The sequence below is a fragment of the Coenobita brevimanus genome, chromosome 75 (genome assembly GCF_032717465.1).
Source record: "Coenobita brevimanus isolate Jiangsu-jjx chromosome 75, ASM3271746v2, whole genome shotgun sequence".
Taxonomy (NCBI): domain Eukaryota; kingdom Metazoa; phylum Arthropoda; class Malacostraca; order Decapoda; family Coenobitidae; genus Coenobita; species Coenobita brevimanus.
Genome location: NC_137028.1, coordinates 11,657,229 through 11,684,120, shown reverse-complemented (window position 1 = coordinate 11,684,120; position 26,892 = coordinate 11,657,229). Strand labels below are relative to the sequence as shown.

Here is a 26,892-nt window from a genome sequence, read left to right as displayed (position 1 = left end):
TTTGTTGGTAATTTTATTCATTATATTATACTAAACCTGGAGCAATGTTCTCTTTATTATAAACCTGAAGCAATGTTCTCTTTATTAACTTTCAAAGTGAAAGTCTTAAAGAATCCATGTTTCAAATAATGTAGATAGGTAAGATTAAACTAAGATGTAAATTGTAAAATGAGACACGTGATTGAACCAGCAGAATTTTAATCTCATTCCTTTAACCATAAAATAAACTCGGACATTTTGAATTTTCTGTGTTAATTAGAAGCATAATATAATTACACACATACTAGTTCACTTAAATTCATCACCAAAATAAACTCTAAAATTAATCATTAATGTGAAGGCATCAGTATTATAGTAATGCTGCTCCACCTTGTTTAGCCTCAGTCCAGTGGGAGCTTCTGTGTGATGCCCAGTGAACTAGTTAAACTTCCGTATAATAAAAATGGAAATAGAAATGGCACTCAAACTGTCTCAAAGATAGGTATTAATACATATAAGAATTATACTCATACTTTCAATACCTTGAATGTTCTTTGAAATCCCACAAAAACATGAAGAGAATAATCTACAGTATTAACCTGTGAAAAACAATAGAATAGAATCATTTGTGTACCCAAGTCATATCCTATATTCCCGTGCAGAGTCACACATACTCTAAGAGTTGTTAATGAGATAACTCTTCAAGAAGCACAAACTGTCCATGCTATTATCAGTCAGCCTTGTTCTTAATTTTGTGATAAAGAGGCCAGCAGCAGAAAATGCCCTTTCGGCCTCAACAGAAGTTGGTGGTACTGAGTTGAGGGCCTGGAATGGTTTTTCTAAATTATGTGTTCCATTGCCCATTGCCTCAGACATATTAAACTCTTTCCCAATATGTTTGCAATCATATGCCTTTCTGCTTTTACTATGAACCTGTTCTGTTGCTGCCTGGAGTTTATCTGTGAGTGTCATTTTTGCATCTACAGTTTCTACATCCTCATTAGATGGTGTCTGCAAAAGGGGCAGTTCCTCTTCATTACCTTCTTCAAACATTCTTGATAACATCTTTTTAGCTGCTTCCATGAGTATAGACTTTGCTGCCAATGCTGGTAGTTCTTCCTCACAGTTATCATATTGTTTTCCACAATGCAGGTATTTCATAAGGCCTACAAGAACTTTACTCCTCCTGTCATTCATTCTTCTGGGTAGGGAATTTTTCAGCTTAACCGAAAGTGGAGAATTCTGCTCATTCAGTCTGTTTAATATGAATGAAAATACACCCTCAGCACTAAGAAGAGTTGTACCTCTGCTACCCAACCTTTCTGCCCCCAACTTTCACTAGTAGTAGTGCTTTTACCAAGTCATTCAGTACCACAAATTCACTGTTTGTAATCTTCATTTCAATATCACAGTCAATCATAGCTTTAGCAAAGGAGCATTTTATTTTAAAAAATCACTCCAACATTTCTACCAAGCTGTTCCACCTTGTTTTCAAGTCCAGAGTAAGCATTAATTCTCTTCCATGCTCACTAACAACATGAATTTGCAGCTTCACATTGTTTGTGGGTGACCTTCTAAACATTCTTAAAATTTTCCTAACTTTGTTGTTACAGACAAATTTATATTTTGTGTTTCATCTTTTTCTGGTTCCAGTATCATATCACTTACTAATTCATCATCTGATAACACTTCTATTGCACTACTTAGCTCTTCTTCCTCTTGTTCATCTTCCAAATCCATAGTTTCCTTGCATTGAATATGGGGACCAGTTTGCATTTCCAAACTATCCAACTTACCATTTGTTTTCTTGTACAGAACATCACACACAGCTAAGTGTATTCCACAAGCATAACACGTATGATGATTTGCCTCAGTCAGTCTGCCAGATTATACCATGACACTAGCCTCATCAGTTACACACACTACTACATCTCTTTTTGAGTCTGCATGAAACTCAGCCAACTTATTCTTAAATACCTCAACTGCAGTTTCTGCTGGAAGTGAACCCATGATTCTCACCATTCCTGAATTCCAAAAGGCTTCACTAGTATGGAAGTTGATGTTCAAGTAACGCTTGTTTTTCAGTGAAGTGTATTCGTCCAGAGATAGTCCAAACCTGACCCCAGCATTTTGTCTTTTGGTAATATCTAATATCACCCTTTCTTTTGCAACACTGTACTGCTTGTGTACAAGATCCGTAACAAGAGATGGATTCTGAGGCATTTTGTATCCCTTTTCAAGCATTGACTTTCTTATGAACTCACTCTTTGTGATGGCATTTATGGAGAATCCATCTACTGGTGCCAGCTTAGCAATAATTTCCTCCCTGGTCTCCTTTTTCATAAATTCAGTTATCTTTTGTTTCATGGGCTTTCGCTTTACTTCACTTATATCAGTCAACTCTTTTTCTGCAGGACACTTAAGATCTTCAGCTTTCTCAGTTGAATGTTTGTTTTTTAAATGATGGATCATACCACTGGTAAACCATCCCCTGCATTTTATCACTGCATTACACTTTCTACATTTTGATGATTCATCAGTTTTCAGTCAGTCAGAATATTCTCATGCATGACTCATTCCATGATGACTCAGCCATTATTGTAGCATTATAGAAATTCAGAATTATATTTAATTTCCTGAAAAAAAAACAATGAATATTATTGTTAAGAAGTGAGATTTGGTAGTTAGGTAGTCTCGTAGCTTCTAGCTGATTCCCGATGTTTACGGTAGGTAGCTCTGGTACGAGTCAGAGTTGCCAGTTTGCCTGCTGTTTGTGAGCGTAGTTATTTTGTTAGGTGGGCATTAATTTTTCTGCTCATTTTCTTTATAATGTTTTATTTACATGATTGCTTGTTAAATTATGTAATTTAAGTTTGTTTGCTAAATAATTTACCGTGTTGCGTAATGTAAGAAAACTCTTCATGTTTTGGATATCTCCGAATTGGTAGCTGTTGTTGTTAGGGGCAGGTATAAGACCAGCATGCTCTAGACTGTTGGAGAAGCAAGCCAGCTTATATAATGATTGATAAGAGACTATAACAAGTTCAGTGAGTTTTCAGTACGGTTTGAGTGTAGTGCAGCGTCAGTGAAGATTGTATATTTTTGGTACTTTTGAAAACAGTGGCAAACAGTGACGTATTATTGAAGTTTGTACATCATCGGTTCTTGTGAAAAACTGTGAAGTGTTGTCAGTCGTTAAGTGCAATTGCAATTAGTAAAGTGTGTATAGCTCCAGTGCTTGTGAGAATAGTGAAGTGAAGTTGGAAAGGATTAAGTCTATCCATTTGGAAAATAAAGACAGTGAACTTTAAGAAGCCAGTGTTTATTTACAACACCTCAGCTGATCCTGTGTACTGTACACCTGAAGGCTGACCATAGGAAGAATGACTCACTGGGCAACGTCCTTCCTGTACTGAACTACTGCTGTTGGAGCCTGTGGCAGTGTGGGACAGGGACGCAACATTATGCACTTCATTAATTTGTCGTATCAGTCACATCTCCCTATCACTCCCATCACTATCATGCAAGCCATGATGCACCATAATCATCATTACAGTATATCATGGGTAAGACAGTAACACACCTACTCAGCCAAAATGGTAAAACACGACTGAGAACAAACATCACCATCACACATCCTGAACTTGATTCTTCTTAATTCTCTACACTCTGGCTTCGGCTTTCCTGTCATTCTCTGACTAAATATATCTGTGCTGTTTACTTATCCCCTAATTCTACTGACTATCAAAAATTCTTCGACTATCTTACTTCTACGATGGAACACATTCTGTCCATTTCTCCTTTCTCTGAAATCTCCATTCTAGGAGATTTCAATGTTCACCACCACCGTTGGCTCTCCTCTCCTTTCACGGATCCACCTGGTGAACAAGCCTACATCTTTCCTATTCTTAATGACCTAGAGCAGCTTGTACAGCACCCTACCCGTATCTCTGACCGCGTTGGAGAGAGCTCCAACATACTTGACCTCTTCCTCACAACCAATCCTTCTGCTTACTCTGTTAATCTTTTCTCTCCATTGGGCTCCTCCGATCACAACCTTATTACCTTAACCTGTCCTATCACTCCGGTACGGCCTGTGGACCCTCCAGGGAAACGTCGTCTGTGGCATTTTGGAGCCGCGGACTGGGAGGCCCTCAGGCAGTACTTCTTTGATTTTCCCTGGAATGATTATTGCATCCACGGCCGGGAGCCATCTGAGTGTGCCTTGCGCATTACGGAGGTTATTCTCTTGGGCATGGAAGCATACATTCCTTTCTCATATCCTTTAACTAAAGCAAGAAAGCCTTGGTTTAATCACGTTTGTTCTAATGCTGTCCGCAACAAGGAGAGGGTCTACAAAAGGTACCGGAGCCAGCCCACCCCTGAATCACATCATCTTTATGTTTCTGCCTGGAATCGTGCTAAGTCTGTTCTTCGCTCTACTAAAAATAATTTCATCCATACTAAATGCTCTCAACTCTCCAACTCGAATTCTTCCCGCTCCTTCTGGCACCTTGCCAAAAATCTTTCTGACAACTTTACCTCATCATCCTTCCCTCCTCTTTTCTACTCTGATGGTTCTGTAGCTATTTCTTCTACTGATAAAGCAGATCTCTTCGCACAGACTTTCTCCTCCAGTTCCACCTTAGACGATTCCGGTGCTGTTCCTCCATCACTTCCCCCCTCTGACTTCCTCATGGCTGACATTAAAATTTCTTCAGTTGATGTATTTTCTGCCATCACTGGCCTCAGTATTAACAAGGCATATGGGCCTGATGGGGTCCCTCCTGTTGTTCTCAAGAACTGTCCTTCTGTGCTTACACCCTGCCTAGGCAAACTCTTTCGCCTTTGTCTGTCAACTTGTACCTTTCCTTCTTGCTGGAAGTTTGCTCTCATTCAGCCAGTCCCAAAGAAGGGTGACCACTCCCAACCCTCCAACTATCGTCCAATTGCTTTAACGTCCTGTATTTCAAAAGTTTTCGAGTCAATTCTCAATAGAAAAATTTTAAGGCATCTTTCCTATCACAACCTTCTTTCCGATCGTCAGTACGGGTTCCATCAGGGACGCTCCACTGGCGATCTTCTCACCTACTTTTCAGACTCCTGGTCATCCTCCTTTCGGGACTTTGGCGAAAGCTTTGGCATTGCACTTGACATCTCAATGGCTTTCGATCGAGTCTGGCATAAATCTTTGATTTCCAAACTGCCCTCCTACGGTTTCTATCCTTCTATCTGTGCCTTCATCGCTAGCTTCCTTTCTGGTCGTTCTATAGCCGCAGTTGTAGACGGCCATCGTTCTTCTCCTAGATCTATCAACGGTGGTGTTCCTCAGGGCTCTGTCCTATCACCAACTCTCTTCCTTTTATTCATCAATGATCTTCTAAGCTGTACATCTAACCCTATCCACTCATACGCTGATGACTCCACCCTTCACCTTTCCATTTGGTTCCCGCAACGCCCATCTCAACAGTTACTTCAACAAACAAGGGATGAGGCTATGGCACACCTAAAGTCTGACTTGGCTCGTATCTCTGACTGGGGTAAAAATAATATGGTTGTTTTTAGTGCATCTAAGACTCGGTTCTTACACCTATCAACCCGACAAAATCTTCCACAGGTATACCCACTAGTGTTTAATAATATTCAGCTTAATCCTGCATCATCCTTGAACATGCTTGGGGTTTCATTCACTCGGGACTTATCTTGGAAAGATCATATTACATCTCTTGTAAAAATATGCTTCCAAGAGATTGGGTGTGCTAAGCCGACTCCACTCTTTCTTTACCCCTGCACAATTGTTGACTATATACAGGGGTTTTATCCGCCCCTGTGTGGAGTACAACTCTCATGTGTGGGGAGGCTCCCCACATACAGCTCTTCTCAATAGGGTGGAGTCAAAGGCTTTTCGTCTCGTTAACTCTCCTCCTCTTACTGACTCCCTTCAACCTCTGTCTCTTCGCCGCACTGTTGCATCTTTATCTCTTTTCTATCGCTACTTTAATGGACACTGCTCCTCTGAACTGTCTGCTTGCATTCCTCCACCTCTACGACGGGCGCGTTGCACCCGTCTGGCAGCAAACTCTCATCTTTTTTCTGTCCAACTCTCTAATGCAAGAGTTAACCATTACTCCCAGTCTTTCATTTATGCAACAGGTCAGCTCTGGAACTGTCTCCCTCTGTCTGTATTTCCTGATCTCCAGTCTTTCAAACACAGTGTGTCCAGGCATCTCAAAATGATCGGATCTTGAATTTGGCTCTCTATTGTATTTTGTTTTTCTCTTGGAGGGAACTGTTACTGCGGGCTCATGGCCTTTGGTTCCTTCTTCCTCGCATAAAAAAAAAAGCAGCCAATCTAGAGGTGGAGAGAAGCCCAGAAGTGTACAGGAGCGGTACAGGTCACTTCTGTCAGACTGACTCTCTCTCTCTCTCTCTCTCTCTCTCTCTCTCTCTTTAATACATTTTTGTACTTAGTGTAAATTAGAGATAAACAATAACAGCAAGAATCCCAGGATTTCAACAAAATTCCCGGGAAATAAAGCAGGATCCCGGGAAGGAAACCCTACTACTGGGGAATGGCTGGGAGAAGGATGGATATGAGAAGAGAGGAAGAAATCATTAGGATGGAGGTTGTGGAACCAGTCAAGAAAGTCAAAATAGGGAAAGTCCCAGGAATTGATGGAGTGTGTGGTGTAATGCTGAAGCATGGGGGAGAGATAGTAATAGAATGGTTATGGAAGATGTGCAGATTGGCCTGGGAGGAAGGTCCCAAAGGATTGGAAGTCAGGTATAATTATTCCCCTAGACAAAGGAAAAGGGGAGAAAGAAGTTTGTGGTAATTATAGGGGCATTTGTCTTCTTAGTGTAATAGGAGAAGTATATGGTAGAATGCTTATTGACCGAGGTATGGATATAACAGAGGAATTGGGATATTTATTGACAGAGTTCAGGATATAACAGAGGAATTAGTTGGAGAAGAACCAGGAGGTTTTAGGGAGAAAAGGGCTGTGTAGATCAGATATTTATTCTTAGGTCTTTAGTGGAAAAGTTTCCAGAGAAGGAAAAGAAGTATGTGACCTTCATGGATTTGGAGAAATCATATGACATGGTGGTTAGACAGAGAATTTGGAAAGTATTAAGAATATAGAGCAAATGGAAAGTTGTTGGATCCCTTAAAAAATATGTATGAACTTGCTAAGGCTGCAGTGTGTGTGGACAGTGAACTAAGTGAATTTTTCTAAATGAATGTTGGATTGAAACAGAGATGTGTCATGTCCATGGTTGTTCAATCAGTATATGGATGGGGTTATAAAAGAGATACAAGGTGGTAAACAACACACCCATCAATAGTAACATGCACAGTATGAAATTTAACATCATATGTAATGCAAACAAGCATCACATGAGGCAATGGAAGACACAGCAACCCAAACTTTACACTGGAGAACGCTTGCATCATAAGGCAATGTGACTCAAACACAACTTCCCTCTCGTACATACAAAAGACACCAACACAGTGTTCCAGCGATTAAATAATGAAACTGACTGCAAAATAAGCACAAAGAAAACAGAACTTTAGAAAGCCTTTGGTTCCTTCTTCCTCACATTAAAAAAAAAAAAAAAAAAAAAAAAAAAAAAAATGCACATGGCCACTCTGCAGATCCCTCTTGGCTCAACAAAACACTTAACAGTATCATTAAATCACAGATAACTATCTCGAAGACCCATGCTGCCATCACCTCCAACACACAACACATCCCTTTGTACAGAGATCAGGCAGACAATCTTGTTAACCACCACACAAACATTTCTGCTTAAATCAACAGGCACTGTCTGAAGAAGTCTTCTCTGAATAGGCTGTCCTTTCTGTGTGGCCAAAGAGTAACTCCCTTCACACAAGAGCAATGTACCATTATTGAGAAAATGATGAACACAAACACAGGGCTGAATGGCATTGAGAAATGGTTGCTTAGAGTGGTTATAGCAATGTAAATTTGAATGATAAGTTTTTCATTAATATTGCTATGCATCAGGGGTCAGTCTTAACGCTTTATTGTTTATCATGATTTAGATTCTCTCACATGACTTCAGAAATGGACTTCCATGGGAGATGTTATATGGCGATGACTTGGTGTTGACTGCAGAGAATGAGAGGGAGGTAGAGAAATTATCTAGGAATCAGAGATGGAATAGTTTTTTTCTGTGTGTGTGTATTTACCTATTTACCTATTTGTAATATACAGGAATTGAGCAATGCTTGTGTTGTCCTGTCTCCAAATCCACATTTATCAAGTCTACATTTACACACATGAATGTTTTTCTCATGCACCACCTCTTCGTCCAAGTCGTTCCAAATATTTATGTATTTACCTATCTATCTATCTATCTATTGCCAGACGCCTCAATCCCGTTTGGGGTGGCCAGAAACAAATCGCCTCCAAGTCGCCCTGTCCCCCGCCATTTCACTGCCCTGCTCCCAACTCACACCCCCCTTTCTCATATACCTCTCCACCCCATCCCTCCATCTCATTCTCTGCCTCCCCCTCCCTCTTCCCCCCTCCACCTCACTCACATACACTCTCTTTGTCAGTCTTTCACTCTCCATCCTCTCCACATGGCCAATATACCTAATATACCTAATTGTGATATACACAGAATGTGCTATGCTCGTGGGTTTCCGTCGCTGTTTCTCAATAAGTCAAATTTAGCTTTAAACACGTTTAAGTTTCTAGACTGGACGATCTCTTTGTCCAGGCTGTTCCATAAGTCTATACTTCTGTAAGGAAAGCTATATTTCTTGATATCCTTCAAGCTTGACTTTTTCAATTTCATTCCGTGTCCTCTTGTTGCTCTCTTATCCCATACAAACAGATCTTCTATGTCAATTTTATTTACTCCCACCATGGTCCTGAACACTGCAATCATGTCTCCCCTCTTTCTCCTTTCCTCTAAGGAAGGCAAATCCAGCTTTTCCAGCCTCTCTCTGTATGACAGGTCTGCTAGACTAGGGACCGTCTTGGTTGCTGTTCTTTGTATTCTCTCAATTTTGTTAATATCTTTCTTTTTGTGTGGGGACCACACTACTGCTGCATATTCTAACCTGGGGCGAATCATGGCCACTATCAATTTTTTCATCATCTCTTCATCCATATAATGAAATGCTACTCTTATGTTAGTCAAGAGTTTATAAGTCTCTCCATCTTGTTAATATGCTTTTCTGGTGACAAAGTATCTTGGACCAGCACTCCCAAATCTTTCTCTTCTCTCATTTTTGTGATTGATTCATTACCCAACAAATAATTCAGTGATGGCCTCCTGGTACTTTTACCCATTTCCAATATTTTACATTTCTTTACATTAAATTTCATTTCCCACATCCGGCTCCAATCGTGTATCCTATCCAAATCCTCCTGCAGCATTTTACAATCCTCCTCAACCTCTACCTTCCTCAAGATCTTTACATCATCAGCAAACAGACTTGCATAACTGTTCACTCCATCTACCATATCATTTACGTAAATCAGGAACATTACTGGCGCCAACACCGAGCCTTGAGGGACTCCACTTGTTACTTCCCTCCATCCAGATATCCTATCCTTTATTACTGTCCTCATTTGTCTGTCTCAAAAAGTCTCTCATCCATTCCAGAAGTTTCCCCTTCAGTCCTCCTATATATTCAAGTTTCCACATTAGTCTCTTATGAGGTACCTTGTCAAAGGCCTTCTCTAAGTCTAAGTACACACAATCCGCCCAACCATCTCTCTCCTGTACCACGTCAATCGCTCTAGAGTAAAAGCTCAACAAGTTAGAAACACATGACCTTCCACTTCTGAATCCAAACTGACATTCAGCCAAAATATTCATCTCTTCTAGATATTTTATCCATCTATCGTTCAGGATTCTCTCACACAATTTTGCGACCATGCTGGTTAGAGACGCTGGTCTGTAATTCAGGGATTCTTCCCTGTTTCCTCCCTTGTAAATTGGTACCACATTTGCCCTTTTCCATTCTTGTGGTACTTTCCCCTCTTCCAGAGAACACACGATTAAACTGTGAATTTTATCCGCCAGTTGTTCTCTGCATTCCTTCAGTACCCAATTAGAAATTCCATCAGGTCCTGGGGCTTTCCTTACATCTTGAGTTTCCAGTAATTTATACGCTTCCTGTACCTCCACTTTTCTATCTTTTATCACCGGTACATTTCTAATCACCGCCTCCCCTTCCACAAACTCTTTTTCATTAGTGAAAACCGATTGGAAACATTTGTTCATTATTTCTGCTTGCATTTCTGCATCTTTATAGACCTCTCCTTTTACTTTCAGTTTGGTGATTCCTTCCTTTTGTTTCAGTTTGCCATTAACAAATCTATAAAACAGTTTGGGTTCATCCTTGCATTTGTCTATTATACCTTTTTCAAAATTCCATTCTTCTTCTCTACGTATTCTTGTGTATTCATTTCTACTTCCTTTATATTCTTCCTTTTTTCTGTTGTTACCTCTCTTTCTCCAATTGTTCCATGCCTTATCTCTCTCTTTTTTTGCTATGATACACCTTCTATTAAATCACTCCTTTTTCCTGTTTACTTTCCCTCTTACTCTTGGTACAAATTTTTCCACTGCCAAATTATAGAGGTCTAGAAAGATATCCCACTTCCTCTGTATCTCTCTTGTTTCTCTGAATTTTCTCCAATCCGCATTTTCAAAAAGTTTCTCAATCCTGTAAAATTTGCTTTCCCAAAGTTGTATCTTCCCTGTCTATGAAGCTCGTCTCTTGGCTCGACATTCCCTATTCTCATCTGAAAGTCAATGACCACATGATCACTTTTTCTTAAAGGACAGAGGTATTTTAATGATTCTGTTACATCGGGTTCTTTGGTAAACAGTAAATCTAACCTTGCTGGTGTGTCCTCGCCTCGAAACCGTGTCTCTTCTTTGACCCATTGTGTCATCACATTATTCATTATTATATTTAATAACATAGTGCCCCACGAATCCTCGCCGCCTCCCCAGTACCATTCCTCCCAGTTCACCTCTTTGCAGTTAAAGTCACCCACCAAAATTAAATTATTACTTTTCTCAATTATTTTTTGTAAATAGCTAGCCATATCTGACAACATCTCCTGGTATTCGTCATCCTTCCATGCTCTCGTCTTAGGGGGAACATACACTACCGCCATATCTCTCTTAACATTCTCTCCAGTGTGTGTGTGTGTGTGTGTTTGACCGACTCTGAGCATAGGCTTCACAGCCTGCTTTCAGGGCCCAGTAGTCTTCCTACGTACCACACACCTCTACATGTCACCTTCACAGCCTGCTTTCAGGGCCCAGTAGTCTTCCTACGTACCACACACCTCTACATGTCACCACTTCGGCGCTAACACCCACCGTCCATACTGAATACATGCTAGGGCTGTCTCATACAGAACTTGTGTATTGGTATTAGCGGGGGTATTTGTACGACATCGGCGGGTCTTCTGGTAGATCACTAAAGTCTGATTTTTTTGAAATTCAAATCCTTAAACTGTTCCCTGCCCCAGCGGGATTTGAACCCGGGGCCGTTAGGACTGCTGGCCAACTCTATCGATTGGGACACCACCTCCCCCTGGTGGTTTGAGAGTCATCATTGTTTATAAAGCCTCCAGCATACTTGCATGCCTCAGCATTGATCACCTAATGACGATTCTCAACACTGCTCCATCTCTGGCAGTCACCCTACTCAGTCCCTTATCCCTAAGGATACCATCCATGGCTTTGTCCCAGGTGTTTTTTGATCTGCCTCACACAGCCCTCCCCCTGACATTCACACCTCAAACCGTCTGCACCCAGTTGTCATTTTCCATCCTCTCAGCATGACTAAACCATCTCAATCAACCCCAGCTCATCACAACACGAATACTTTCAAGTCCCATACTTTCTTTTAACTCTTCAGTCGTAAACCTATCCTCTATCCTCCCCCATGCCTTGCGTTCAAGGATACGTTACACATCATCTACTTATAGCCATTTCAGTTTGAGCGTACAAATATCCTTTCCTTTTCTGCCCAAGCCTCACTACATAACAGCCTTACACTCCTGACACATGCTGCTTACAGGGACCCCTTAACACAGAAGGAGAGCCCTCTCAGTAGTAGGAGAAGCAACAACTCCCTGAAGTTCCTCCAGCCACTCTTGATTTTAACCACAGAATTAGCTCCAGCTCCACCTCCAGCACATAGCTAACATGTCCACCAAATAACAAATCTCGTGTACACTTAAGAGACTATTCAGCAAAATCAATCCCTTCACTGAATCTCTACATGCTTTCCCTGACACACTGCATACACAATCAGCATTATTTTGCAGCATACCTCTAACATCACTATGCCTCCTAGGCACCCACTTATCACAAAAGCTGTACAAAATGGAGTTACTTTCCACGCTCTTGTGGCAAATTGCACATGGTCACACTCTCTTTTGCTTTGATAGTACTGCCACCAGCTATAGATATCAATCTATCTGTCAGTTGCCAGACATCTTAATCCTGTATGGGTTGGCCACAAACAGAATGTTGCCCTGTCCCATGCCATTTCGTTGCCCTCCTCCTAGCTCACATGCCTCTGTGTCATATACCTCTCTACTCCATCCCTCCATCTCACCCTTGGTCTTCCCCTACCTCTCTCCCTCTCCCTCTCACACTGTACTAGTTAGTCTCCCACTCTCCATCCTCTCTACACAGCCAAACCACCTCAGTGTATTTCTCTTAATGCTTTCTATCACATCCACATCCACAGCACAATGAACCTTCACTTCCTCATTTGTCAGTCTGTCCGTGTAACTCCACATGCTTCTCTCAGATAACTCATTCCCACTGCTCTCTCTCATAATTTGGGTCCCTCCAACTAGATCCAAGGTTTACCTCCATACTTTGAAGGGTTTGTGTGGGGATCACAGTACTGTCATGCAGCTACTTTTTTACTTCCATGTTCACTTCCCTTTTTCTTATCACTGCTTTCAATGGACCAGCAACTTTTCTCCCCTGCAGTACCCATTCAAGCACTTTATCCTCCAAATTTCCATCCCAGCTCGTCACTCTACCCAAGTACGTAAATGGACTCTTTATTTTCTATTTCCTTACTGTTCAGCCCCACTATACATCCAGTGTCTTAATTTCTCTCAGAGGCCACAATTTTACTCTTCCCAACATTCATCTGTAGATTCTGTTTCCTACATACTTTCCCAGACTCATTCACAAAGTCTTGCAGTTCCCCTTCATCTTCAGTTATCAATAAAGTGTCATGAGCAGATAACAGAGCAAGACGTTCCAAACACTGCCCTCTCTCATTAGGGTTGCTCCAACATCCACTGCCCTCCCTTGTATCTCTTTTATAATTCCATCCACATACAAACTGAACAACCATGGAAACATGATACATCCCTGTTTTAGTCCAACATTCAAATAGAAAAATTCATTCACTTCGCCATCCACACGCACTGCAGCCCTAGTACCCTCAAACATACTCATCACAGCATTCAGCAGCATCCCATTTACTCCATGTATTTTTAATGTTTTCCACATTCCATGTCTATCCATTGTCATATGCCTTCTTCAAATCCATGAAGGCAGCATACAACTTCTTTCCCTTCTCCAGAAAGTTTTCCACAAAACACCTTAGGATGAATATTTGATCTATGCAACCTCTTCTCATCCAGAAGCTTGTTAGTGAAAAATGGGTTTTTGACATTGCATTTTTTTTTTTCTTTTTACTGTTTGTAAATCCTACCTGTCAGGGACTGTTAGAAGAAGATGAAAATATAATATTCTTAAGCAGCAGAGAAAGTATGTTAGATGTGATCAGTTTTACTGATAATATTTCACCTTTGTTTGCAGCCTTCCTTATCAGTACATGCCCGTACAGTTGTGCATGATGTGTCAGTGCGGCCATTACCCCGTCGTCAGTGGCATCTCTATCATGAGCCGGAAATGCCACAGTTCAGCACCTCCTTGTATCTTCCACCTCTCCGTCAGCTTCGCCACTTGGTGGAAAGTATGAGAACTCTGACACAACATATAACCCTGGCAGGAAACAGACGTGGCACCTTGATTTTCTCAGTTTCCACCGACACTGTCACTGTTTCAACATACTTCAGACGTCTCTCTATGCCTACTTGGGGTATGTCACCATGTGGTTTAGTAATTTATCATTTCCGCATCTAAAATGACACCAGTATAGCTATAATCCAGCTTCAGTCATCATACAGGAGCAGAGTGATCAATGCTCTGACCATCTGTAAACTGTTTAGTCAGGGAGAGTGATGTATTTATTGTGCTTAAATCCATCCATCCATTATCTAATCCTACATTGCCCCACGAGGAGCGTAGGAGCCCGGGGCTAGGCAGTTGGTCTCGACATTTAAGATGAGAGTGACCAGCCTCACTCATCCCTGAGTGGCATTACATGAGCAATCAACCCCAACCATCCCTTGGATGTAAACCTTCACTGGCTCAATCCGACTGGAGCACAATAATTACCCACTAAACCACCAGGTGCCAAAATTTGGTTATATGGTTACCACCCAGCATAGTGAATGGTAACCATATAACCAAATTTTGGCACCTGGTGGTTTAGTCGGTAATTATTGTGCTCCAGTCGGATTGAGCCAGTGAAGGTTTATATCCAAGGGATGGTTGGGGTTGATTGCTCATGTAATGCCACTCAGGGATGAGTGAGGCTGGTCACTCTCATCTTAAATGTTGAGACCAACTGCCTAGCCCCGGGCTCCTACGCTCCTCGTGGGGCAATGTAGGATTAAATGATGGATGGATGGATTTAAGTACAATAAACACATCACTCTCCCTGACTAAACAGCTTAAAATGTACATAAAATCAACAAAATTTTGCAGAGTCTGTCTCTCTATCAGAGTCTGGTTGTCATTCTTTTGCTGATGCTGGCTGGGTATGCTTGTCCGTGCTCTATTTTGTTCTTTTTATGTGTGGATTTGACTGAGTTCAATATACAGGATTGGAGCTAGGGCTATGTTATTATGTCTCCAGATCTGCGTATATCCAATCAAATTTTCAGCTCATGGTTGTTCTCTGTTCACACCACCTTCCTTTCCTGACTCATCTATTACAAGTACTGTACAGTATCTGTATTTGTGTTTAGGGTTCCCCCTCCCCCACCATTAACCCTGTCAGGTTTCTGGGCTGTGCAATTATGTCTGTGCTATAGTCAGCCGCTCTCGCGTTGACTCACATCTTCGCGCTGCAATACAGTACACTCACTATTTTCGCGATATATACTCTCGCAAAATTTCATTTTGCAATGGCAAGGGAATATTTTTTTCCTAGGAGTCTCGTGATTTTCCTACGATTTTCGCGAGCCCCCGCATCTCCGCAGCCACTTGTTTTGAACCGACCATTGAGGAGATGTTGGAAACAGACGAACAAGTCAATGACAACAAAGTTTAGGAAGAACCCTTACATGTCCCAGCAGGTGAGCCAACATCCCACCAAATCACAGACTTGCTGGCACCTGCTGCTCGTTTGAAAGAGCAAATTGAATGTGATGGGAGGCCAGAGATCAGGGACACCATCCTCCTGATGGTGGATAGACTTCTGGCTAATTACAACAACCTTTTCAACGCCAGAGTTCATGCGCATCATCTGACTCTGATAACAGCAATTCCTGTCCTCTCGTATTCAACAAGCCCTGGCTTTGGGGAACATACAGGCTGGGGAGGACAACGGTTCTGTGGATGAGGACATTGACGACATAGGGGAGCTTGATGAGCTTCCACTGGATTTTGAGGGCTTTGATGTTGAAGCATCAGGAAGTGATGGTGTGGGGGATTCAACATTGATGGCATGAGCATTGAGGGGGCAGGTGGTAACTAACCACTGCTCTCAGCCTCGGAACTCATCTTCAAGCCCCGTCAAGCAGTTCAGCCCATGTGTCAGTGTTAGTAAATTCTTTGTTCTGTAATATATTACATGTCTGATTAACTGTATGTAATTTATAGTAGTGGTATTGTGTCATTAATGGGCAGCTAAGGGGGAATGAGGTGGCTGACCCCGGAATCAGTTACCATTTATAACGTGTAAAGTATATGCACGAATTTCATGAGTTTGAGTTTCGCGCCGCAATTACAGTACCAATTAGTCATGAAAATAGTGAGTGTACTTTATTTTTGTTTGTTTGTTCTATGTAAATACGATACACTTTAAAGGATAGAATTGGTTTTGGTGTCATTATAAAGCTGAATAGTTGTACTTTATCGTTGTGTGTTCAAAAAAGGAAAGCAAAGAAAATAAAATGTTAAAATGACAAATGGAAGTTAGGAAAAAAACAAAAATTTTATATCATGCTATAGCAAAATACAAGTGCTCGTGGGCCCTTCGAGCCCCTCACACTTGCTTCTGTGGAGGGCTCTCGCGTTTATATGCTGTTCTAGTGTAACGTTGTCACTTGGATTTTTTGCTGCTAACCAATTGATCGTGTTATTTGCAGCTTCAGGAATGGAACCCAAGTTGTCCAAACGTAAGTCCGAAATATTTTAGTTGTATCTCTGGGCAAAAAATTCTATGGAGATCCTATGCCGGGCACCGGGAGCAGCGTTTTTTTGGTCAAAATGTGATCGCTCATTAAATATAGTAAAAGTTTTTCTATCACAATGGGACCAAGTTTTTTCACATCAGCGAATTTTTTGCTATTTCTGTGCCAATTTTGGTACAATTTGAATGTGTAGTTTCGGCTGCCCAACATACACACACACACACACACACACACCTACTGCTATAGTATATTAGATGTGGCAAAAAAAAAAACTAATAAAGTTATATAAATTTGGTTTAAACCATGCAAAACGACAATAAATTACCTTTATAATGATATATAGATTATGGTTATTATAATGATATATAGATTATGGTTATTTCTGCATTTTATTACACAGTAAAGCTAAAGGAAAAAGAAGCACGATTTTTTAATGATTCTTTGCCGCATATTCGCTTTGTAATCTTTGTCTTGGATCGATCAGTGTAAATACAATTTTTATGATATGATGCTGGTTGTGGTGTTATTTTGAAGCTGAATAATTGTCCATCCATCCATCCATCATCCAATCCTACATTGCCCTATGAGGAGCGTAGGAGCCTGGGGCTAGGCAGTTGGTCTCGACATTTAAAATGAGAGTGACCAGCCTCACTCATCCCTGAGTGGCATTGCATGAGCAATCAACCCCAACCACCCCTTGGATATAAACCTTCACCGGCTCAATCTGATTCGTCGTTTTCTTCGTTTTCGTTTTTAAAGGCTCCAACATGCTTGCATGTGTCGGCCTTGGTCACCTAATGGCGGCTCTTCACACTGCACGATCCATTGCAGCCTCCCTGTTCAGTCCCTTAACCCTGAGGTCACACTTAATGACCTCGTCCCATGTCTTTCTCGGTCTACCCCTCATAACCCCACCCCCAATATTAACACTTCTCACCTTCCTCACCCAATTATCATCCCCCATCCTCTCCACATGTCAAAACCATCTCACTCTACCTCTCCTCATCACAACACCAATACACTCCAATCCCATCCTACCTCTCAATTCTTCCATCGTAAACCCAGCCCTCCAGGCCTTAGACGCAGGGACACACTGCACATCCACCTAATCATTGTCAAACACAACATGTCCCCCAAATTAACAAAACTCTTCCCCACACTCAAGAGATTCACCAGCAAGTTCAATCCTTTCAAGTCTAACAATCTCCACCTGCTCACCCGAACACACTGTACACATAAAATCAGCATTATCTCGCAGTCTACCTCTGATACCACTACATCTCTTATGCACCCATTTATCACAAACACCACACAAGATGGAATTACTTCCCACGCCTTTGTGGCAGACTGCACATGGCCACTCTCCCTCGTCTTTGACAGTACCGCCACCAACCCTAGATATCATCACTTTTGTTTTATCTGCATTTACCCTTAAACCCTTGTGCCCCATACCATCTCTCCACTTCCTAAACCTTTCCTCTGCCTCCCTTTCGTTCTCTGCAATCAACACCAAATCATCAGCATACAACAACTCCCATGGGAGTCCGTTTATAAAGTCACGTGAGAGGGCTTCAAGTACCATGATAAACAACATGGGACTCAAGACTGACCCCTGATGCACACCAACATTCATGGAAAACTTGTCACCCAAATCTCCATTCACTCTTACCTGGGTGTGAGCACCCATATACATAGCCATAACCACCCTAACCAGCCACTCCTCCAAGCCAAGCTTTCTCATTGCCCACTTCACCACCTCTCTAGGGACTCTGTCAAAGGCCTTTTCCAAATCAACAAAAACAAAATAAAGATCCCTTCTCCTACCAATATATTTTTCCTGAAGCTGTCGAACAATGAATATAGCATCATTGGTCCCCCTACCTGGCATAAACCTAAACTGCATCTCATCGATATTCACTTTCTCTAATCATACCTTCTAAAACTCTCTCCATTACCTTCATTATCTGACTGGAATGCAATAATTACCCACTAAATACCAGGTGTCAAAATTTGGTTATATGGTTACCATCCAGCGTAGTAAATGGTTTCCTGGTGTACAGGAAACCATTTGGCTTGTCACTCAGTGTAGAGTCACCCACAGGCAGAAGGAAGAGGAAAGAATGAAGGAAAGAAAGACATAAGAGGGAGTGTAAAGTTATTCACCCGTAGGCAGAAGGGCAAGGAAAGAATGAAGGAAAGAAAGACAGAAGAGGATGGAAGGAAAGAAGGATAATGTGTTCAAAAAAGGAAAACAAAGAAAAAAAAAATCAAAATTACAAGTTGAAGCTAGGTGAAAAACTAAAATATAATACCTGGCTGTAGAAGAATTTTTGGCAAAAAAACTAAAAGATAATATAAATCTGGTTTAAACCATGCACAGCAACAGTGAATTACCTTTATAATGATATATAGTTTATGACAGTTTATGTATATCATTGCATGATAAAAAGGAAAAAATGATGCACAGTTTTGTATGATTCTCGGCTGCATATACACTTAGCGATCATTTTCTTTGATCAGTCTGTGTAAATACAGTTTTCATGATAGATACTGGTTTTGGTGTCATTTTAAATCTGAATAGTTGTACTTTATCATAATATGTTTAAAAAAGGAAAACAAAGAAAATAAAAAATCAAAATGACCAGTTGGAGTTAGGCAAAAACCAAAGCTTTTATACCTTGTGTAGAAAAATATTTGCCAAGAATAAAGTAATAAAGAGACAAAGCCATGAATCAGAGCAGCTGTGCAGTACCCACCACACGTAGAGCAACCATTCTGTGATGTCACGCTCAAGTCTCTTTGTTGTGATGCTTAAGCGCGATTTATGGTGAATATTTTACAAAAGTATCTTTAAATTTTTTTGACACATAAACTCGTCATCAGAATCTTTGAGGTTGGATTTGAAATGCATCATCGGAATCTCAAAAGGGTTAAGACATATCCTCTTCCTTAGTTTAAATTCATGCTTTTGTGCCCATCCAGTATCCTTCAGTAAAAGATCCTTTCTCCACATTCCAGTCCTCTTACACCTTTAACCCTTATCTCCTGGGTAACTTCTATACACGCCACAGTCGGGGTGCTACATGACTGCCAGGAAGCGGCTATACACACAAGGATCATCCCGCAGCCATTTGAACTGGCTGCCATTTCATCTCACCACCAAAGGGTAGGGAGGGAGTCCCTCCTTAGCACACTGGCGAGTCAGTCTGTTTTGTGCTTTTGCCAGGTGTATGACAATTTCTTCAGGTTCCAGTTTGTCTGATTCCATCCACATTGCCTGTAGCCAGTTGCATCATCCACTCCTGCCAAGCCTCTTTCCAAGGACAGTAGAGAAGGGCTCAGTGACAGTGCCATAAGGCATGCTTGGCAGCAACAGTGTCTAATTTATCAAGTAGTGGAGAAGTTATCACGTTGAGAGCAAAGCCATTGTCGTCGCTGCGGGCAGACGCACGAACACGTTGTGCTCTCGCGCCAAAAATTAGTTCTTTTCCTCATGTCATTACTTATCAGTGCAACTTCCTACATACCTGGGGATACTTTCATTCGCAAGCGAAAGAGTTGGTGAGCAAAATGGTCGTTAATTCGTTTCTCTAGGTGCTAAAGTGTCTGAGATATTAAAGTTTGATAGTGGCTTCCGGGAAGTTGCCTGTAGTGAGGTGACGACTGTGTTAAAAACAGTCCGGCATATGGCGGTTAAGCTTCACAATCAGAATCTCTCTCTCTCTCTCTCTCTCTCTCTCTCACACACACACACACACACACACACACACACACAGAGTAGAACATGGAAATTATCAGACAAGGAAGGGTTCAAAAATGTTTGGATAAGGAGAGATGCAAATGAGGAAGAAAGAGCTAAGATAAAGGAGTTAGTACAGGAAGCAAAGGTAAAAAACGAACAGAGAACGGAGGAAGAGAAGACAGTGTTTTATTGGAGAGTCATGGATCAGAAATTAAGGAAGTGGTACTGGCAGAGAGGAGGAGAAAAGAGGGTGTAAAAAACATCAAAAAGAATTGGAAGGTGGCATATACTAATGTCGATGGTTTATTATCGGCAAGGCTAGAAATCAACAATTTTTTGAGGGTGCATGAACCTGATATTATGTGCTTTGTAGAGACCAAATTAAGAGAAGATATTGATGTTCATATAGGAGATGGTAAATACAAACTGTGGAGAAGAGACAGAAGAGAAAAAACGGGAGGAGTGATGATAGCAGTGAAGAACAACTTAAATGTAGATACCATGGAAATGGGAGAAGGCAGGGCTGAAGTGATAAATATGAAATTAGAAACTGGAGAGAATAGTAAAAGAGATATGGCAGTAGTGTATGTTCCCCCTAAGACAAGAGCATGGAGTGATGATGAATACCAGGAAATGTCAGACATGGCTAGCTATTTACAGAAAATGATTGAGAAAAGTAACAATACAATTTTAATGGGTGACTTTAATTGTAAAGAGGTGAACTGGGAGGAATGGGACTCAGGAGACAGCAAAGATTCATGGGGCACTACATTATTAAATATTACAATGAACAATGTGATGACGCAATGGGTCAAAGAAGAGACACGGTTCCGAGGTGAGGACACACCAGCAAGACTAGACTTACTGTTTACCAGAGAACCCAATGTAATAGAATCCTTGGAATATCTGTGTCCTATTGGAAAAAGTGATCATGTGGTCATTGAGTTCCAGATGATAACTGGGAACGTGGAGCCAAGAGACGAGCTTTATAGGCAAGGAAGATATAACTTTGGGAAAGCAAATTTACAGGACTGAGAAAATATTTCGAAAATTCAGAGAAACAAGAGAAATACAGAGGAAGTGGGATATTTTTCTAGGCTTCTATAATTTGGGAGTTGAAAAATTTGTCCCAAGAGTAAGGGGGAAAGAAAACAGAAAAAAGGAGTGATTTAATAGAAGGTGTATGATAGCAAAAAAAAGAGAGAGAGCAGGCATGGAACAATTGGAGAAAGAGAGATAACAACAGAACAAAGGAAAAATATAAAAGAACTGGAAATGATTACACAAGAATACGTAGAGAGGAAGAAAGGAATTTTGAAAAAAGTATAATAGACCAATGTAAGGATGAACCCAAACTGTTTTATAGATTTGTCAATGGCAAACTGAAACAAAAGGAAGGAATCACCAAACTGAAAGTAGAAGAGAGGTATATAAAGATGTGGCAGTGCAAACAGAAATAATGAACAAACATTTCCAATCAGTTTCCACTAATGAAAGTGAGTTTGTGGAAGGGGAGGAAGTGACTAGAAATGTAGTGATAAAGGATATAAAAGTGGAAGTACAGGAAGTGTATAAATTACTGGAAATTCAAGATGTAAGGAAAGCCCCAGGACCAGATGGAATCTCTTACTGGGTAATGAAGGAATGCAGAGAACAACTGGCGGATAAGATTCACAGTTTAATTGTGTGTTCTCTGGAAGAGGGAAAAGTGCCTCAAGAATGGAAGAGGGTAAATGTGGTACCAATTTATAAGGGAGGAAACAGGGAAGAACCCCTGAATTATAGACCAGTGTCCCTAACCAGCATGGTCGCAAAATTGTGCGAAAGAATTCTGAAAGATAGATGGATAAAATATATGGAAGAGATGAACATTTTGGCTGATAGTCAGTTTAGAAGTGGAAGGTCATGTGTGTCCAACTAGTTGAGTTTTTACTCAAGAGTGATTGATGTGCTACAGGAGAGAGATGATTGGGTGGATTGTGTGTATTTAGATTTGGAGAAGGCCTTCGACAAGGTACCCCATAAGAGACTAATGTGGAAACTAGATCATATAGGAGGACTGAAGGGGAACCTCCTGGAATGGATGAGAGACTTTTTGAGAGATAGACAAATGAGGACAGTATAAAAGGATAGGATGTCTGGATGGAGGGAAGTAACAAGTGGAGTCCCACAAGGCTCAGTGTTGGCGCCAGTTATGTTCCTGATTAATGTAAATTACATGGTAGATGGAGTGAACAGTTATACAAGTCTGTTTGCTGATGATGCAAAGATCTTGAGGAAGGTAGAGGTTGAGAAGGATTGTAAAATGCTGCAGGAGAATCTGGATAGGATACACGATTGGAACCTAATGTGGGAAATGAAATTTAATGCAAAGAAATGTAAAATATTGGAAATGGGTAAAAGTACCAAGAGGCCATCATTGAATTATTTGATGGGTAATGAACCAATCACAAAAGCAAGAGAATAGAAAGATTTGGGAGTGCTGGTCCAGGATAGTTTGTCACCTGAAAAACACATTAACAAGGCAGTTAGAGAAACATAAACTCCTGACTAATATAGGAGTAGCTTTTCATTATATGGATGAGGAGATGAAAAAACTGATAGTGGCCATGATTCGCCCCAGGTTAGGATATGCAGCAGTAGTGTGGTCCCAACACAAAAAGAAAGATATAAACAAAATTGAGAGAATACAAAGAACAGCAACCAAAATGGTCCCTAGTCTGGCAGATCTGTCATATAGAGAGAGGTTGGAAAAGCTGGATTTGCCTTCCATAGAAGAAAGGAGAAAGAGAGGAGACATGATTGCAGTGTTCAGGACCATGTGGGAGTAGATAAAATTGACAAAGAAGATCTGTTTGTATGGGATAAGAGAGTAACAAGACGACTCGGAATGAAACTCAAGAAACCAAGCTGCTCGAAGGATATCAAGAAATATAGTTTTCCTTATAGATGTATAGACCTGTGGAATAGTCTGGACAAGGAGATCGTCCAGTCTAAAAACTTGAACGAGTTTAAAGCTAAATTTGACTTATTGAGAAACAGACAGAGGACCCCACGAGCGTAGCTCATTTCCTGTATATCACAATTAGGTAAACACACACACACACACACACACACACACACACACACACACACACACACACACACACACACACACACACACAGGACATCATCAGAGGCGGAGTTCCGTGCAGATTGTTGGAAAATAACGCAAAATTGGCAGCAAAAAGGAAGCATGCCTATTGTGAATATGCAGTATGAATGCATGAATGGTGGTCCCTTCTCATTTGATTGAAAATAAGCCGGTGGTGTCAGTCAAATAAGAGTAAAACACAGTGACAGTTTTAGGTGGGGGTGCTTACCATCCACTCACTCAATGTACTGCTGCTCTCAGGTTTCTGCCCTTTCCTCTCATCCATCCTTCTTTCCTTCCATCCTTTCTGTCTTTCTTTCCTTCATTCTTTCCTCGTACTTCTGCCTACGGGTGACTTTACACTCCCTCTTCTGTCTTTCTTCCTTTCATTCATTCCTCCTTCTTCTACCTGTTGGTGACTGTACACTGAGTGACAAGCCAAATGGTTTCCTGTACACCTGGAAACCACTTACCATGCTGGATGGTAACCATATAACCAAATTTTGGTGCCTGGTGATGTAGTGGGTAATTAAGGCTCTCCAATCGGATTGAACTGGTGAAGGTTTCTATCCAAGGGGTGGTTGGGGTTTATTGATCACGTAATGTCAGTCGGGGATGAGTGAGGCTGGTCACTCGCATCTTAAATGTCAGGACCAACTTGCCTAGCCCCGGGTTCCTGTGCTCCTCATGGGGCGATATAGGATTGGATGATGGATGGATGGATGGACAGTTTTAAACTGTGTACAATTGCTCCATGGCAGTTCGTTGTTTTACATCTAGTGATAGCGAGTTCACAGGGTTCTCCTGTGATGACCAAAGCAACAGAAGTATCAAACTTAACCAAATCATAGTAACAAGCATGGTGAAAATGGCTCAGAAGAATGCCCAGGAATTAAAACAAGTATGGACAATAATTAGTGAATTACAAGAATGGACCTCAGAACAGGAGAGGGAGATAAAAGAGCTGAGAGATTGGTAAGAGAGTGACTGCTCACACAGTGTTGACCAGAAGAGAAAGGTGCCTGACCTAAAAGCTGGTAATGAAACAGCTGCAAGTGAAATAAAACAGCTTAAATGGGAAAATAAGAGGCTGGAGGAGGAAAGGGACAAGATGAAATGTAAACTTGACAGGTATGAATCTAAAACTGTGATGCACGAGGAACATATCAAGGAAATCCAAAAACACCATAAGGGGTGGGAAAAAACTCAGCAGAAAGGTAATATAAGTCTTAAGGAGATTCTAGAAAAACAGAATAAGGAAAACCAGGAAAAGGTGGAGAAGGAAGTGGTGAAGGCATTAAAAAGTAAAGAATCACTTGTCAGAGATGTAGCAGACAAGAAAAAAATGCATGATTATCTCAGGTTTGAAAGAAAAGTCAATGTCAGTGAGGTCAGAAAGAAAAAAAAGAGGACCTGAGAAAGGCAAAGGAAATAGTGTCAATAGTTATGGATGGAAAGGACGAAGCCCAGGAGGAAATCGAAGAAGTGGAGGGAGAGGCAAGGCCGCTCAAAGTAAAATTTCTGTCACGTCACAGTGAATGAAATAATAAAAAAGACGTGGAGATTAGCAGATAAGGAAGGATTCAAAAATATCTGGATAAGGAGAGATGCAAATGAGGAAGAGAGAGCTAAAATAAAGGAACTTGTTAAAGAAGCTAAGGAAAAAAAACAACCAGGGAATGGAGGAAGAGAAGACAGTTCTGTTGGAGAGTTATGAATCAAAAATTGAGGAAGTGTGGCACCTGGTGGCTTAGTGGGTAATAATGGTGTTCCAATCGGATTGAGCCGGTGAAGGTTTATATCCAAGGGATGGTTGGGGTTTATTGCTCATGTAATGCCACTCAGGGATGAGTGAGGCTGGTCACTCTCATCTTAAATGCCAGGACCAACTTGCCTAACCTCGGGCTTCTACGCTCCTCATGGGGCAACATAGGATTAGATGATGGATGGATGGTACCAAAGGAGAGAGGACAGACTAAAAAAACAATGCAATAAGATTGAAAGTCGAATATGCTAATGTAGATGGTCTAATCTTAGCAAGGCTAGAAATAGATTATTTATTGAGGGTAATTGAACCAGACATTATGTGCTTTGTAGAGACCAAGCTAAAAGAGAATATTGAAATCCAAATGGGAAATAGAAACTGTGGAGAAGAGATAAAAAAAAAGGAATATGGGAGAAGGAGTGATGATAGCAGTGAAAAACAACCTAAATGTGGACAGAGTGGAATTGCAAGAAGGTATGGCTGAAGTGATAAACATGGTAATAGAAAACAGAGGGAAAGGCACGAGAGACATCGCAGTAATACACGTCCCCCTAAAGACAAGGACATGAAATGCGGAAGAATATCAGGAGATGTTGTCAGACATGGTTAGATATCTACAAAAAGTGATTGAGAAAAGTAACAACATAATCCTGATGGGTTACTTCAATCTGTGTTTTGATGTCTAAAACAGCCAAAAGACCACAGATCTCTGCCAAAATTAGGAGGGGTACTGTGCATATAGGTAGGGTTTTTTTGGATTTTTGTTGCTTTTTCATTGTTTCCTTAGAGTTTCGGATTATATTGCATTTTCCAGTGTGTGTTTTGATCTCTAAATATAGCTGAAAGGCCGGAGAACACTGCCGAAATCAGGAGGGGTACCCTACATATAGGTTGAGTATAGGTATTAGTTTGGGTATAGGTAGGATTTTGGTACAGTGGAGGATATTGCTCCATATCCGAACTTTGCCTCTATCCGAATATGCCTTTGGCTCTGTTACATCGGATAATGGAGGGATTACTGTATGTGTGTGTGAGTACCAGGAGAAAATGATAATGGGAAGCGACTAAAGGATATGTGTCAGAAGAGGAGGTTGTGCATGTGTAACTCGTATTTCAAACACAGAGATGCACACAAATATACATGGTATAGAGGAAACGGGGATCGTGTTGAGAGAAGCCTGATTGATTACGTGCTCGTAGAGAGGTCGATGATGGGAATGGTTGTGGATATGAAGGCCGAGAGAGGACAATGTGGAGGTCTGTCAGATCATATAATTGTTGTATGCAAGATCAAGCTGAGAGGAGTGAGGTGGATCAAGAGAAAGAGGAACAGTCAGGGAGAAAGACTGATAGTTGAGAAGCTGAGGATCAAAGAAATGGCAGATGATTACAGGACCAAAGTAAAGGAGGAATTAGAATCAGTGAACTGGAATAAAATGGATCTGGACAGCCTGTGGAATGCACATAGGGATTACTTAGTTACGAATGCTAAAGTGGTATGTGGTGTGGCAAGAGTAACAACAAAGAAGAAAGTTACGGCATAGTGGAATGAGAAGGTTAAGAGAGCAGTGGAGGAAAAGAGGAAGAAGTGGCTAAAGTGGTTACAGGATAAGGGTTCAGTTGAAATAAGAACTGAGTATATTGAGAACAAGAAGCACATAAAGAGACTAGTGAAGAGGAAAAAGGAGGAGGTAAATGATCTGGGAAGAAAAATGAATGCGAACTACTCTGAAAATAAGAAGTT

At 41.0% G+C, this 26,892-nt stretch overlaps 1 protein-coding gene and 1 pseudogene across 1 annotated transcript in view; one reads left to right on the top strand and one right to left on the bottom strand.

The window, feature by feature from the left end:
• The window catches only part of Hus1-like (Hus1-like checkpoint clamp component), a 163,832-nt gene that overhangs the window by 62,815 nt on the left and 74,125 nt on the right, over window positions 1-26,892 (top strand). Inside the window, exons 4-5 of the mRNA XM_080278839.1 lie at window positions 13,843-14,129; window positions 21,951-21,979. Of these exons, the coding sequence (XP_080134965.1) occupies window positions 13,843-14,129; window positions 21,951-21,979 (316 nt within the window). The remainder of the gene's footprint in view (window positions 1-13,842; window positions 14,130-21,950; window positions 21,980-26,892) is intronic.
• Window positions 655-2,556, bottom strand: LOC145408005 (uncharacterized; annotated as a pseudogene).